Source organism: Salarias fasciatus, chromosome 23 (assembly GCF_902148845.1).
Source record: "Salarias fasciatus chromosome 23, fSalaFa1.1, whole genome shotgun sequence".
Taxonomy (NCBI): Eukaryota; Metazoa; Chordata; class Actinopteri; order Blenniiformes; family Blenniidae; genus Salarias; species Salarias fasciatus.
The window spans coordinates 13,930,490-13,947,499 of NC_043766.1; the positions used below are offsets into that span (position 1 = coordinate 13,930,490).

The 17,010-nt window shown below is 41.6% G+C and overlaps 1 protein-coding gene across 1 annotated transcript in view; it reads right to left on the reverse strand.

The window, feature by feature from the left end:
- Window positions 1–17,010, reverse strand: part of nek7 (NIMA-related kinase 7) — a 71,940-nt gene that overhangs the window by 39,938 nt on the left and 14,992 nt on the right. Inside the window, exon 2 of the mRNA XM_030082502.1 lies at window positions 1,911–1,998. Coding sequence (XP_029938362.1) covers window positions 1,911–1,970 — 60 coding nt within the window. The 5' untranslated portion in view covers window positions 1,971–1,998. The remainder of the gene's footprint in view (window positions 1–1,910; window positions 1,999–17,010) is intronic.

Below are 17,010 nucleotides of genomic sequence, written 5' to 3' on the forward strand. Positions count from 1 at the left end.
TCTCATTCTTCTCCCCTCAATCGGCTCCACAATCACACCGCCTTGTCTCAGCGCTTGCAGACAGATCTGTGTCTGTCAAACTCTGCAGCGACGATCAAAATGTGATCTGAGGGGGCCTCCTCACTAACCCTCCCACTCACTCAAGAGCAAATGCTCCATTAAAAATGCACATCTTACCAGCTCATCGCGTTTAACTAATGCATATGCATCATACCTCCGGGACCAAGAGAAATTATATTGCAAGCAATACAGAATATCCTTCATCACATATACAATTCAGATTTTTCAGGAGGAGGCTGGTGCTTTATTTTTTTTTCCCCTTGCTGCCGAGTAGACTGAACCTTAGGAAAGTGTGAAGCAGATACAGGACTTGTTGAAAGACACCCATCTGGATGCTGGTTAGACAGTCATCTACATAATCTTACCGTCTCTTTCTCCCTCCCATTAAATGTGAAATTCGTTTAAACATGCTCTGTGAGAGTGAAAAAATATGATGCAACAGAAAAAGTTCACTATGGTACCAAAATCTAAGCAGAGAGAAGTGAGCCTGGAATTAGCGCTGATGTAAACTGCTAGAAATAGATTGAAAAACAGAAAGAAAGGGGAATCATTAGGGCTGAACAATAACACATAATCAACTGTTGGGAGATCAGTAGAGGATCTACAGTCTGTATGTGTGTGCATGGGGGAGTGTTGCCTAAGTCAAATTAATTATTAGAGCTTTTATCTGACTTTCTTCTGTGTGCAACCCAATTATCCTTAATTTTACAATTACAAATCTTAGAATAAATTAACTCCCTTGGCAATTCCAGAGTTAATATTGCCGTGCCCTTGCATACGCAGGAAAAACAACAGCCTGTACAGACCTATTTTTAGAGTTCTTTCTTTCTGGAGAAGAATCCACATTTACTCTGGGGCATATGGATGATCCTCTTTGTTTAAAGTCTATTCAATACTTATGGAGGCAAAAACATCCTTCTGTAAAGAAATCAATGCCCCTGATGTTGGAGGGCGGTATTAAAATCCAACAATGACCAGATCTGCGCCAAGCAAACTTGAGGTGTATCGAACCAAAAGAGGCATACAGAGAGGCAAGGCTCTGCCAGCCTCCTGAGCTCTGATCAATAGAAACAACTCAACATTCATCCACTGCTGTGCATTTTATACACAAACTACAGTGGTCTCAGGCATGATTGGACTGAAGGACACATCTGGACTGATGCAGAGAATGTAAAAAATGAGGAACCTCTGGCCCACGGCTGAAGGTTGGATAAAGAAGTATAAAAGCTGGATGGATAGATAGAAGAACAGGTCTTTGATGAACGGATGAATTCCATCATGAATTATTAATAATCTCACTTCATTAATCTATGCACAGGAAACTGATCACAACAGGAAACTGTAGACAATGAACCATTTACTCTTACCTTTTCAGTCACAATCACAAAGAAGCTTTTTTTTTTTTTTTTTTTAAAGGAACTAACTAGTCATTTTCAATGAACGTCGTCACTTGGAGTAATAATTCTATGAGTGCAACATGTCACACTGATCCGAGGAACTTCAGACAAAACAACCACAGCATCAAAACAGTGACAAGATATCTGTCAGCTAATGGTTCATATAACAGCACAACCCTCAAAACGAACTTCACTTGTTCTATTAGAGATGTAAGAGATCACAACATTCTCAGTTGGAATGGTATGAAATCAGATATTTTTTCTGCTCAAGAAAACTGTTCATTAAGGTATTCTAATATCCATTTCATTCAAGACTTAAGTTTTGGGAGGATTTTTCAGCAGAAAGTTACAACATTTAGTAGATTGTTCCACTCAACACATACAGTCTGATTAGTTAAACTACTAGTAATTGTGTGTGTGTGTGTGTGTGTGTGTGTTTGTGTGTGTGTTTACCTGAGGTTGAAACACTGGCACAGCTGCTTGTTGTCCTTGTGGCTGCGTGTCCATATCCATGGTGTTAGGAGATTGATCCTGCACACCTCTTTGAACCAAGCACACAAAACAGAACAGACTCAATGTCAACCATCAAATGAAGACTTTCCATTCAAAATACTAATAAATTCACGCCAAGTGTGGACAAATGTTCAATGCTGTTCAGCAACAAACAAAATAGTTGGCTGCCAGAGTGTCCAGTTTCAACAGAACTGGAACCTACGTCATGCTTGAGGATTTGACACTCTTTGTCCGTGTGGCTCTCAAATTGCAACGCAGCCGAGCAACAGCGGCCAGCAGTTCTCATCTGAACAAAGCACAGATTATACTGTACACTACACTTTAATGTACTCATTTGACACTCCTTTGGGGAGCATTTCATGGGATTTCCTGTTAGTAACAATAATTGATTTGTGCAATTTTTTTTTAAGAAAGTCAAGCAAAATAAAAGCAAAACAAAGCTGAGTGAGAAGACCATGGATGTGACTGTGGTGTTGTTCAACTGCATGCTGTGGCATGGGTCCTTGATGGTTGTTAATTGAATAAGGTGTAGTACCCTCCTGTCTATTTTACAAATGATAGAGGGAGTGCAATCAAATAAATTATATAGTCAATTTAACACTTATTAAAAAAAAGACATTTTAAAAAATTACACTGGACGGCAAAGGAGACGAAAATGCTGTGCATCGGGACAGGAAGCCGCCACAGCATACAGAAAAATGAAACTTCTGATATCTTCAAATCTCACAAAGAGACAAAGACGGTTTGTCATTTAAAATTGACAAAAAAACATTGTCCTAGGCTTTACTTCTTATTGTCTCATGCTAGCTGTTGCCAAAGCTGTCCGTCCCTGGGAGAGGGATCCCTCCATACTGTGGTTCTCCCCAAGATTTCTTCTTTTCCCACTGGGTTTTTGGAGTTTTTTCTTGCCGGATGTGAGGGTCTAAGGCGGTGGTTGCTTCGTTTTGTCTCGTTACTGTAAATATTGACATATTACCATTATGCTTATTCACTGTTTTTATTTTTACCGACCAATGTAACATCTTGAAGCCCTCTGAGGCAACTGTTGTTGTGATACTGGGCTATACAAAAATAAATTGATTGATTGATTGATTGAAAAAAAAAAAAGTGGTTTTAAATCACGTAATATATCGATATCAACTGATATAAACAGGGGTGCACATAATATTTTTTGTCTGGTTCTAAGGGGAGAACCTTGGGTTGTTGCTTGGTCCTCACATTTTAAAATACATTTTTTCCCACGCCGACCAACAGGAAGAACAAAATAGAGGGATGCGTGGACAATGTTACATAGCCTGCTTTAATTTCAACTGAAAATGAAGCGAAGCAGTGCAACAGAATGTCTTAAACCTTGTAACTTTCACAAAATATAATGGTGTTTAAAGTTCTGAAAAATAAAAGTGCTCGTACAGTATCGGCTTTTTATCACTTAAACCAGCGGTTTTCAAAGTGTGAGGCGCGCCTCCCCTGGGGGGTGCCAGAGGGCTTCAGGGGAGGCACAGTGAGCTTTTTGTCCCTGTGCGGCTGCCGTACTCTATGCACAGGACAAAACAGGACAGTCTGAAGTATTATGTGCGGCATTTTACTCACAACAGCAGAACATTACACCTGAAAAGAAAGCTCTGAGTGAGCACCGCCCACTCTGTTGTCCCCAGAAAAGAGTTTCAAAATGCTGCTACATGTCCTTTAACCGAGCATGTTACGGTGTGTGTGTGTGTGTTCCATTGCTAAAACCTCTGATGAGCGGTCCATACGGGGTTTCAAATTGACTGGTTTCCTTGTTAACTGGAGACTGACTCCCTTTACCATTTCCTGCTGCTGCTGCTACTAGCAGCAGATGTTGAAATTAGACTCATAAAAGGTCTGACAGTGCTTTTTGTCTGGTTGTTAACATCTATCAGCAACAATGGATGTGAAAGAAACCCAGTCGCCAATTAAGGGAAACTAGTTATTCCAAAACACCGGCTCCGCTCCGGGTTCTACACACTTGTCTGCTAGTTAGCTGCTGCGTTCAGGTGACTGGAGCGAGCGGTGGAAAACTAAAACTCGGTAGTTCACATGAAGGCAGCGGTGGCAACTGGACTCAGGACACACTCAGGAGAAACCTGAAAGACGCGTGGACAATTTGCACAAAGGAACGGCTCTCAGACAGCTGTAAACCGGCTCTCGTCGTTCACTTACAAGAGCCGTTCAAACGAACGGCTAGTTCATTGAACGTCACAGCACTAATGCGCACCTTGCTATCCCCAAAATCTTGGTACGCAAATGAGCATTACAATGTTTCATCAGGTACGCATTTTTTAATTTGGTAGCGCATGCGCACCAGCGCACCGCTTATGTGCACCCCTGGATATAAAAACATTACTGTGATAGGACGTTTTTCCATATCCCCAAACATACTTGATACGTTTAAAATGTGTTAAAGTTTCAAGGCCATTTTACACCGGCTATGTTACGGGTCTGAGACGGATGGGCCCCAGAACATAACGTCAAGCAGCAGTAGATTCAAGCATAGACATATGGCTACAAGAATCAGGCCCCATCGTAATTTTCCACCTGATCAGAGTAGATTGGAGTTCCGCAGCAGAGGTTTGCCATCCCCACCAGGTCCATATGCATTTTGGAGTGTAAGGAGGAATTTTTATTTTTGGAGGACCACCATCCGGTCATCCATGACTTTACGAGTCACTTTACAATCTTTCGTCCAATCCCTGGCATGTCGGCTGCCGTATGTAGAGAAAATAGACCCGCTGTCAGATTACTACTGCAGCTATGGGGTGCGTTAAGCCACAAGTAAAATACATATCCAGTAGATATACTGCTGTTTATTGCAATGGGGGTTCATGCTTGTATCTTATATCTATACTTGGAGCTACTGCTGCGTGACGTAATGTTTCACTGCGGATCCAATCCGGAGCCGTAATGCAGCCGGTGTCAAATAGCCTTTAGAGTGTTCGTTAGTTTTAAAACGTTCGACAATGTGTGTCACTTTTTAGAACGTGTGACCGTTTTAAAGTGTTACAGTTTTTAGAATGCTTGATAGTTTTAGAATATTTGATGGTTAGAGATAGTAAGAGAGCTAATGCTGGGAAGTATATACAAGCGTCTGCTATCAACAGTCTAAGCTTTGCTGATTCAGAAGTCAGTGAGAAGAATTAAACATCAACAACACTGTTCTTCCATATGAAGCTGATCCGCCAATTCTAGTTGCAGTGTTTGGATTTATGATTCTGCGCTAGGTTTTTTTTCAGTTTTATTTCCATACTGTACGTGCATACAAGCACAAATGAACATGCAGACAGAAAATGGTCCCACACACACACACAAAAAAAAAAAAGGCACAACACACTTCAGAGTGGGACATTTGCATGATTTTCCACTATAGTGAAAACAGGCAGTCAGCAGAACCGTCACTCTGTCATTTGCGTATTAGTAACTGCCTCTTGTCTGTGTTACCGAAAACCTCCCCGGACCAATTAAAAATCCCCTGGTATAATGGATATGAGAATGACACTGCAAAGCAGTCTCTTAGTTGATGGCTTCAACCTTTTCCATTATAAGTTATTATGTGTACATATAATGCCGTGACATGTTTGATATTCAGATCAATAAATTGATACATGGATGGATGTCTTCATTTCATGAGTGTTTAACTTGAATGTCCACATGTGAGCAGACTTATACTGAGGTTAATTATTTTAGATCGATTCCCTTTTCTTTACTTTTCGTTGATGGGGTTCATCGGTTTTTGTGTGACCTTTGAAAATCATGAAAGTGTTTGCACAACATTGTTCCTCTTGGGAATGCATTGATTTCATTCATGAAATTATTTTCAAGAATTTACATTTGATTTAAGGAAGGTTTAAAAATAATACAGATTTGAAAGCAGCAATTGCTGGAGACAAAAGAGTCAAACTCCAAACACATCATTAAATGTCGGATTGAATATTTTACTTTATCTTTTTGACTTATCTTTCTTACAAAAACCAAAAAAGACAAAACTGCTGCTGTGGCTTTGTGAAGGCCTAATTCTCATGAGCCACTGACCAGAATATTCTTGTTAAATTTTAGACTGTCTATTAAATCACAGATAATTTCACACTGTCAAAAACAAGTTGTAACAATATATCATTGTCATTTCACACTATTAAAATGACAGGTGTATTCACATTTAAATGCTGTTTATTTTGACGCCACTGATAAAGTAAAAAATATTTATTATGACAAAAAGGGAGGGGAAAAAAAGAAAAGAAAAACAATGAGTCATTTTCTCCGGTCTGCATTCATAAAAACTGAAAATAAACTTGTGAACTTGAGTACTATCTAAAGATACTTCAGTGTTTGTAATTGGATGTTTTTGTTTTGAAACATATTATAACAACTTGAAAGAATCTAAAATGGCTTTGTTAATTGTGAGTAAATATGGGACATATTACACTGAGTTGGTGGCTGACAAGGTGTGTGTCATGGCATTTGGGTTTGGATGTCAGAAGAGGTAAGCTAGTGTAGGCCACCCCCCAGCTGGCCAAAGTTCCCCATCGCGAATCTTCACATTTCACCCAATGTTTTGTCAAACTGAGGCTGACACCCTCACCCCTCTCCCTAACCCTCTTATGTGTCTGCCTGGATGTCAAAATAGCCAGGGGGCATCCGAGGTTCCTGACACAACTTTGCCTCCTACATACCACGTTAACAAGATCAATTAAGTCTGCCACGTTAGATTACCACACACCAGAAAACAACACAATTAACTAAGTCAACTCAGGGTCAGACTGTTGGGGCTCCCGTTCACACACTGTTGGTGTGATGTGGGACAGAGCAGAGGCAAAGCAAGGGGCAGATTTAAACTTTCACATCCTGCTGTTTCTCCGACTGCTTTTGTTTCCAAACAAAATGCCTCTTAGTGCAAAATGGAATGGTTGACTTACAAAACAGAGAATGGCTCCAAACAACACTGAAAACTGTAATTTTTCTCCTCTGGAAAAGAAATGATGGCTGGCCGGCTGGCAGGCAACAGCTATAAGCTAAATCCAGTAACTATTCACAGAAGCGTGTTGAAGCCAAATTTGGACTTTTACTGTGGGACAGCCTTATATGCAACAGGATGGATTCAGTTTGCTGTGCAGACTAGAGTCAATGTATGTTTTCCTTGAAAGAAAGATTTGAAGATTAACACCCGTGTAATTGCTATTTCAGATCTGTAAAATGACAATCACAAGCACATATTGTATAGTATCCGGAAATTAAAAACTAGCACCCACTATGCTCACATTTCACCCAGTTAGTCAGATCTGAATACAGAATTTCTTATACATGAGACATTATTTTTCTCTATGATTAATAGCTGGTTGGTTCCACTGGAACACTCAAAAGTGTGTGTGTGTGTGTGTGTGTGTGTGTGTGTGTGTGTGTGTGTGTGTGTGTGTGTGTGTGCGGGCGTGCGTGCGTGCGTGCGTGCGGGTGGGTGGGTGGGTGGGTGGGGGGAAATATCACATCCAGACCACCAACCACTCAGTGCAAACAAAAACTGTTATCTGACTGTGATCTGCCTCATGTGAGACTCCAGTCACAGTAGGCCCAGTCACACATAAGTAATTACAGGATAGAAGAGGGAAACGCACAACAGGTGGAAGCCGAAAAAGATATTAAGATCATTGAACCATTTCCTGTGAACTGCCTTCATTGCTGACACATTTCAAGCTTCGGAATTGTTCAAACAAGTGAAGTCCGTCATTTAATCACTTATGAGCAGTATTACTCAAGTTACTTGGAAATAGTAATTAAAGGCCTCAACATGTCCTCAACAGTATAGACATAGATGATCTTCTTCAGTTCAGTCCTGCTGCTCTTCTGTCTATTTTCACGTGTTTATCAGTAGAAGGGCCCTGAAAGGTTTGTTTGGTGGGGATGTGGTCTCCACAGCAGGAGGTTCTCCTGGTGGGGATGTGGTCTCCACAGCTGGTGTGTCAGTGGTTGTATCCGTAGGTTCCTCACTGAGTTTCCCATACCGGCTTGCTCAGGTTTGAGGTGGAATGTTTTGCTGTAGATCAAAGATTCCTTCCCATGCACCCTGCACACTGTACAGCAGATGCTGGTGTGTTGTTGTTGTTGTTGTTTTTGTTTTGTTTTTTGCCCCCAGCTTTCACTGAGTCAGAATGTCGGTTCCAAAATAATGTCGGTACTGTCTGTTACATCATGCCACTGACGTTGCGCCGCCAATACGTCATTGTCTCATGACAATGTAATGAAATAAAATCACAGTTTATTAACGCAGTAACGCAGCCTGCTTTCAGGAAAGTAACATTAATTCCTTTATTTGCAGTAATCAATTACAATAACACATTACTTGTAATGTGTTATTGCCCATCAGTGCTTATGATCACCTGAGATTGATACACATATGCTCTTGCATTATAAACTATACAGACTTAAAGCAACACTAAGGAACTTTCAGTTTTCATTGATTTTGGCAGCGCCAGTGGACAAAAGCGGTAGTGTTTTGCCTGAAGGAATACTACAGTTCCCATGAGGACTAGCGCGTGACGTCGTAAAATGCTGCTCCCGGTGGCATGCTGTCGGACTGAACTCGCCTTCATTTGTTTCCAGCGGCTGTGTGAAGGATGGATAGCAACGAGGTAATGAATCTAATGGTGGCTAAACAATGTTATATCATGATGTGACGCATGCCGTAAAACAGTCCGCACATTTGGAGTGTTTTAGTGTGCAGGGTTCCTACCACCCTCCTCACAGTTGCTTAGTCCAAGTGAAAGCAATACTGACGCCCTCAGGCCGTGACAGAGGGGTCATTCAACTAGTTGTAAGTCGATGTATCATCACAAAAGATATTGAAATGTTTTATTAAGATTGAAAAGTTCCTTAGTGTAGGTTTAACAACAACTAGAATTTGGCACTCAAGAGAGCGCAGACCTCTGCCACAGGTCAAATCAGTCACCAACAACAGTAAGAACACCACATATAATAATAAAACAACATTGTGATCGGGGGTGTGATCTGAGAGGAGTGCTGCGGCGTGCGGCACGCAGAGCAGTGGTGCGGCACGTGTAGCAGTGCCGCACTGCTACGCGCCCCAAGCCGCACAGGCCCCCTGTCGGCGGGCCTGCCCAACTATGTGAAAGACTGCCCTATCTCTCAATGATAAAGAATCCTTTCGAAATTCCTGGATTCAGACCGTGATCCGGATCATCACCAAAATTTAATGGATTCTAAGTTAGCCCAAGACCCACCTTTCCACAAAGTTTCATTGCAATCCGTCCATAACTTTTTCCGTAATGTTGCTAACAGACCAACCAACCAACAAGCCAACAAACCGACGTGATTACATAACCTCCTTGGCGGAGGTAATTAGTCAATTCTGTTGAACTGATTTCATCAGCAAAGGGTCAGAAAGTCATGGTCGTGTGTATAGATCTTTACCACTCAAATTTAATCATGGAATATGAGTTAAAATTAATGTATGCATTTATTTCATCAGTGTATACTCACAACTGCACTTCTTCTTAGCAAAACCTGAAAAGCCTTGATTGCAAGGACGGTTACAGAGGAATGTAATGATGAAAAACAGTCTTTCTCTAGCCAATGGCGAGACAATCCCATGGATAGAAACAAGGATTCTCCCCATCCCTTGACTTGGTAAATCACACAAATTTAAACTGTGTTCCCACTCAGCAGAAGATTAAGTTTGCTAAACACATAAGCACCAATAAAACAGATTCAACCTCTGCAGCCACTTCATATTCATGAACTGCACTCGCAGTAAAGTATAAACCGAGAGGAAAACTGTACGCAATTTGTAATTGCTGTATTTTTGTGAATGCAACCACTAGGCCTTTCAATGCCACAGAAAACCCCAAAGATATGATTTGGGGCAAACATTATTGATACAAGAGACAAAATATCTTTTTGTTTTTGCTAAAAGTGAAAAGACAGCTGCAGTGAAGCTACTGAGCTTTTCTAGAAAGTCAAGTTGCACGGTTGCATGGACACATGACAAGTTTCCCTTTCGACATCCTGAATTAAATTCACTCCTCCATTTTTGGCGATCTGTTTGAACCGCAGATGCTGTTCAAAAATACAGTATTCATTCATTCTGGTTCGCCCTTTACTTACACCCTTGAATCCACCTGCAGGCTCTGATTTTTAGCATATTTACTCCATTAAACATACAAAGTGGTACAACATAAGAGACATGCTGGCTGCCACACTGGCTCCTGTTTTCTTTCTCACTTTTTGCTGTATTTTAAGTTTTCCTCATCACTTTTTTGATTTTTTTTTTTTTTTGCTTTTCATTAATGTCCTTTTGGGAATAAGAAATTGTAAATTATTAATAATTTAATTAAACAATAGTTTTTTTTTAGCCCCCAATTCTTTGGGAAAGCCATGTGAGGGGAGTGATGGCCTTAGAGAGTAAAAAGTCAACAAAGTGTTAATGGTAATGATGATAAATACATTAAATCTCAGTGGTCTGAGCTAAAATATGATTTATCATCATCCTATTTTATTATATTAGTGATCTGTGCCAATTAATCCACATCTCTTTTTTTTCAACTGCTTAATTTGAGAATAGGTTGACCAGACAGGAAGTTCAAACCTGAAAAGAGTAGATATTGTAATTTTCAAAATGAAACTTGATAACAGATTCTATTAACTTCATTAAATGAGCTGTATCATGTTTTTCCGAGCCTGCCGAAGCGATCTTCATAGGTTATATTAGTGCCTGTGGAACTATGGAGTGCTTTTGTATTAAGAAATACTAGTAATTCTACATGCTGTGCTTTCAACACGGAAGTCTAAACAAATCAACTTCCTAAATTATGCCCCGATGCTGCACACGCATATTTGTAGCTTCTTGATTGGCACCACAGAGCTACGCTGATCGGTGGTAAGCCAGTTGTTTGAAGGGAGCTAGAGCTTGGATTGAATATTCAAAAAGATTACTCAAACATGCATGAATGGGAAGAAATAATGACTTATATGAGTTTTTGTGAGGTAATCGCACATTAACAATGTCAAAAGCTCATGAAAGTCAATTTTTAATGACAGGGCTCCTTTAAATCAAGAGCATACTATATCTGGTGGGATCTGGTCAAATTTAAGAAAAACAATGACCAAAAACAAAAAAAATCAGAAAGACGTCCGCTTCTGAAAAACTTTTGAGGATCCAGTCATGGCTGTACTGATAGCACGAAGTAATGGTGAAATCCAAGGGTGATGAGGCAACAAAAAATGTAAAGGTAAGTTTGCCAAGCTCTTAAGTATGTAGTATAAAAAGTACACACAAGGTTGACAACTATTTGCCACTAATACCAGGGCATAACTACATTCAGTTAGGGCATTGAGAGAGAGGGAAAAAGAGCAGGACACAGCAGGAACGATTCAGGACAGAGACAGACAGATGTGAAACTGAGAAAAATGCCACAGGAGGGAAAAAGAAGCTTGTTAGTCCTGATATGTTCATGGTCCTGAGAGAGAGATGGTGTGGAGCTGTGCACCACAGAAGTTGGCACTGGCTTTAGCTCCTCTTTAATCCCCATTTCCTCCCTTCTGCATAATTCATTTAAAACAGGAGCGCAGGAAAAACAAAGAAAGCGAGATGATTATAAAAAAGGTGGATCAAGGCTAACTTGGATGGTGGGGGGATGAATGAGAAAATGAAGGGGAAGGGTCCTGGAGTTAAGCAATCCCAGAGAGAAGAGTGCTAAATCAGCTTTCAATGTGACAACAATAAATATGAACACAGACTGATGAGGTTGGGCGAAAGGAGGAGAGGAAAGTGAAGGGCAAAAAAACGGTGAAAAAGGAGAGAGGGAAAAAAATAATGCAACACTATCCGGCCCGGGTGCACGATGTGAAGGAATCAAAGGCACCTTTGAGGAGCCAGAAGACGACGACAGTGAAAGTGCTATAAGAGTGGTGACCATGATTACAAGAAATGGAGAAATCTTTGAGTTTGTGCTCATGAAAAGCCCACCCCAGGCCTCTTCTCAAACCCCTGCTTGACTAACACTGATGATACAGAAAGAGAAAGAGAAGAAGAGAGAGGAAGAGAGTCACTAATGATGGGGGGGGGGGGGGGATACTACAGAAGCAGCACACTTCCCAATTCATTTTAATCACTATTCAAAATCATTAGTCCAAATGTACGAGCACTCATGTTCATTGGACCATGAGCTGAAGAGAGAGACCGAGAGGGATAGAAGACCAATTACACCTCAGCATGTGAGCGAGTCTTTGAGGTCTTTCAGTAAGATGGTCCAAGACTTGACAGAATAGAAAATGAGAAGACGTTTTATTGTCTCTTAATCTAAAAGGGGGGGGAAGAAAAAAAAAAAAAAAACAACACAGCGACAAAGAAGAACCCCTTGCAAAAACCTTTGAAAAGCCAGCCAAATACAGCACATAGCCCAACTATTTAGACTTTTCAGTTTCCTGAAATCTGGCTACAAAAGCATAAAGTTAATCAAGGACTGACTCAGCACGAGAACATTACAGTCATACAAAGATCCAAACAACAACATTGGCATCAAACAGGACTCACTTCTCAAGACGAGGCAGAACATTGCTGGTTCTCTTGTAGGCAGTACAAAGTGTGCACTAAAGGTGGAAGGAACAAATTGAGGTATCTGATCAAACTCGGTGTTGCTTCTCATGCTTTTCTTACTCCCTGTGTGCTTTCTTGAGTCAAGGTTTCAAAGACGAGCTTATGAGCCATCATTGGAAATAAAAAGAAACTACAAAAAATAACCTTGAATTTTACAGTGTGTGTGTGTGTGTGTGTGTGTGTGTGTGTGTGTGTGTGTGTGTGTGTGTGTGTGTCTCATTTCTAACCTTCACCCTCTCTCTCACAGAAAAGAGAGCACAGCAAAATGATAAAAAAGGAAATTAAGACAAAGAAACCCACAACAGTCCACTGGGACACAAGAAGGCCAGTGATCCATAATGCTGTTTGCTAACTATTTATAGCCATCCTTTACATTTTTCACTTTCACATTTTTATAGGCTCATGATTATTTCACTTCAAGTAAATAGCACAGCACAAGCCTGCGCTTCATGTGAGGCCTGAATTTATTTATTCCCCGACAACCCAAACAAACTAGCACGGTGCCTCTGTTTGTGTATGTTTCACCTCCTGCCACCTACATGAAACAGCTACACCATCAAACAACCCTCCACGAGCCAGTGAGTGTCCCCTAAAATAAATTCTTTCAATTCTTAAAAGAAGACATGCTTTTGTTCTTGGGGACAGCTGTAGCTCAGTTGGTTGAGTGAGACGTCTTCCAGTTCTGTGGTAGGCGGTTTGAGTCTCCATCTTGCTCTGTGTGTCAAACTAACCTTGGGCAAGACATTAACCTGAAGGTGCTCCCAAAGGTGTGGGAGCGGTTTGTATGTCAGCTGTCAACACTGGTGTGTGAATTTGTGCCTGATTGTGTGAGCAAATGGGTAAATGCAATGGATCATGAAAAGTCTGCTGAGGGAGCTCAAGTTGTAACTGCAGAATACACAAGTGATGTTAGTTTACCGTTTAGGTTATGGAAGGGGTTGCAAGTAGCAGTTACAGCTAAGTTTAAAGTAGTTTTGCAGGACATAGCTGAGAGCCTAATTGAATGTCTGGGGCTGTTCAATTAATCGATTTGAAATCATAATTGAATTATTTCCTGAGCCAAATATTAAAAGTGAACCTCAGAAAATGAAGTTATCCATTAACTGTGGTAATCACAGAACAAGACGCACACTCCTTCTCTCTTATATCTGTGAGCTGCGTGCCTCCAGTGATTTGCAGACAATTTTAGAAAATCACAGGCATAAAAAAGTTGCCTAACCCATGCTAAATACCTATACAGCTGTGCTCTACCTGGCCATGGTATAAATTCTATGCTTGCGCTAGCCGAGTGCCACAGTGCCATGGGTGCTGTGTTTTCCTGAGTGGCTCCGACCGTTTGAGCCCATGTAGCTACTGTGATGCCACAGCAATCAAAACGGGCGGTCGTCAGCTGACGAGTGAATGTCATTATATGCTACTGAATGTCCTCATATGGTCGGCCTAAACTTTTCCCCTTGGCTACTATCAATCGAATTCCAGGTGAGGGGGCACTGAGAGCACTCGTCCCAAGGCAGGTTTGGCGGCGACGGTGACTCCCAGGACCAGCTGTGAGCTTTACAGTGCTCGCGACTGCGTAGCTCCCCCCGGGGCTGCGGCATAAGTGCTCTCTCCTGGAGTGCTCGCTCCGGCAGAGGCGAGGGACGGGGCTCCCTCACCTCACCTCCAGTACAACTGCAGATCAGGATGGGCTGTCAACGGTGTGCCCCAGCAGCGCCATGCCCATTCCTTCGGGTGAGGAGGAACTTGGATGTATGTAGGAAAGTCGTCAGTGAAATGGGGGTGGGGGGTTTAGCTTTCTGAGTTTAAGGTCTGCAGTCGCACTTCATTCCCAATAGGGACATTTCTGAGCTTCTTTCTAAATTAAAAGGAAAGTGCTCGAAATCATATTAAAATCATAATTAAAAATCAAGTTTTCAGTAAAGAAAAAAAATTGGGATTTTTTTTTTTTGAGACAAAATCGTGCAGCCCTAATGTCTCTAGATGCATAAATGAATGAGTGTGTGTGTGTGTGTGTGTGCATCTGCCTGTGCACACCTGCACATTTGTGTCCACTCATCTCTCAGTTTTCATGCTCAGCAGCAGCGGTGTATAGCAAAGATGTGCACCATTGAGAGAAGACCTCAAGCACAAGCAGGTGTCAGCTGATCTCCTTCCTTTTCTTTATCTCCATTGCTCTTGTGTTGTCCACCTCCTCCCCTTCCCCGCTCCTCGCTGCTCTGCTGCTCCTGAGCGTGTTTCCAACATTAGCTGGCTCATGGTTAAAAAGCTCTGGCCACCTCTCGGCCCCATTGTACTACCCACTCTACAGCAGCAATGACGACTCTCTTGTGGCGCAGGGGCCCTTTGTTGCTAGTCTTTCACTTTAGCAGGTGCCTTACAGTAAAAGGCATGAGCCAGCCAGCGCGTGCTGCTTCGTTAGCGAGGAGCCCTGTTTGATGTGCTCATTTCATCAGCCAAAGACGGCAGCCAAGGAGGATGCTAATAATCACTTGAAAAACAAAAACATTCTACTCAAGCTTGTAAAAGATAAACTCCAATTTCAATGATAAAAGAAGAGTGACAGACAAGCATGGTACCAGTCAAAAAAGACCGCCAGCCACACTACCCCTCTCTCTTTATTCCTCACCACCCCCCTGTTCCTAGGTGAAACCAATTCATACTGTCAATCACTGAGAATAAACAAGGTATATTGACAAATCGCTGACTGTGTAAGGAAAGACAAAATTGTGTGGTTAAAGTATGCAAAAACAGGGCTACATTTAAGACAGCTGTGTGATCCCTCAGAAACCAGCTTAGTGTGTCAAGGAGCAGGCTGTGTGAAGGAGAGAACCCCCCCAGGCGTGCAGGAGAGGGGACCCTAGGGGTTTGGGATGTGCTTGCACACCCTCACTGCATTCACAGCCCTTCAGAATGCCACATCACCATCACACCTCAGTTAAAATAGAAACCCAATACATAATATGTAAAAGAAAATAAAGAGCACTTAATTTAGGCCCGTTTATCTAGCTGCAGGAGATGCCACAACTTTTTAGGATGCTCAAGGGACAAAATAAGAAAGACTTTGAGTAAGTAATCATATGTAAATGTATTTTCCCTCCATATCGGTGAATCAAAAATAGTCTAATTATGGATGTACTTCCAAATCCTGGCTGTGAATGGTTGGGAAATTACAAGTTGCAGGGTGCCACAAAAAGTTAAGCATGGTACTGAATAAGAAATAGTGATCCACATAAAGGTCTGTGCCAATTCACATACATTTACAAAGTATTAATTTAAAACAAGGAGCAGCCGATGCCGATCCAGGGATGGAAAAGACTGGTTTGTTGAAAAATGGAAAACAATGAATAATAGCTAACAGCATCTTTAAATGCTGAAATAAAATCAGCATTTCAAATTCTCACAAAATCTCTAAGACCACTTAAAGCTAGGGTTGGCGATTTGAATGAGATACATTTTTTAAATACTAGTTAAAATGATCTTTATGACCCGATAGGAAGCAATTCATGGCCTGTTCTTAAAGTAGTTTGGAAAATATCCGCTATCTACAGCAGGAGTAAAACGGGAAAAACAGCAACCAATCGTCTTGACGGGACACCTTTTTTTAAACCAATCAAATCCCTTCACCGTTCGACCCGCCCCCTGCGAGTACATGTCAATAGCGTGCACTGACCCTGGTTCAGTGCGCGCGTAGAAGGACGGAGCGTTGTTGCAGAATGGCGGAGAAGAATGTTTGGGGCTTTACTTACCGGTGAGTGCGCCATAACTTGGCGTAGTCCAAATAAAGAGAAACGAAGCGCTGAGGACAGGTTGCGCCAGGGACGCACTGGACACGGAAGCGCTACGCGCAGTCCAACGGAGCTCCTCCAATGGGGTTGGAGCTAGGCGGAGCCTTGGGGAGATGCTACATTCATGCTACATGCTAGTTTTCCAAGATCGCCAACCCTAGCTTTGAGATGAAACCCAAGAAAGAAAGAAATTCTGACATTAAAAAAATTAATTACACTGAGGTAAGGTGAACTTGCTCACTGAATGCTGCACAATGGATTCACAGCCATGTATAACATAGTGATGTCCTCTAATCATTGTTATGTGGCATCATTATCATGACCAGTGTGACACTGTAATTTTATGAACATCTCCCTGTCCAGTTTCCATCAAAATACAACCACTTGATCCAAGATAGAGTCTGAGGAAACTTGAGTCTGTCCCAGCCAACACAGAACAAAAGGCATGGTACATCCTGGCAGGTCACCAGGTTATGGTAGGGCTATATGAGTTACTGCAACAGTCCCGAAAAATACTAAGAACTAGGACTGCTAAATATTCTATGAATTAACAACAATGTTGGCAAGTGTACATATAAACATGATTACTGTGATTATGACTTTATTACCCAGGAACAGGTGCATCTGCAGTTACCAC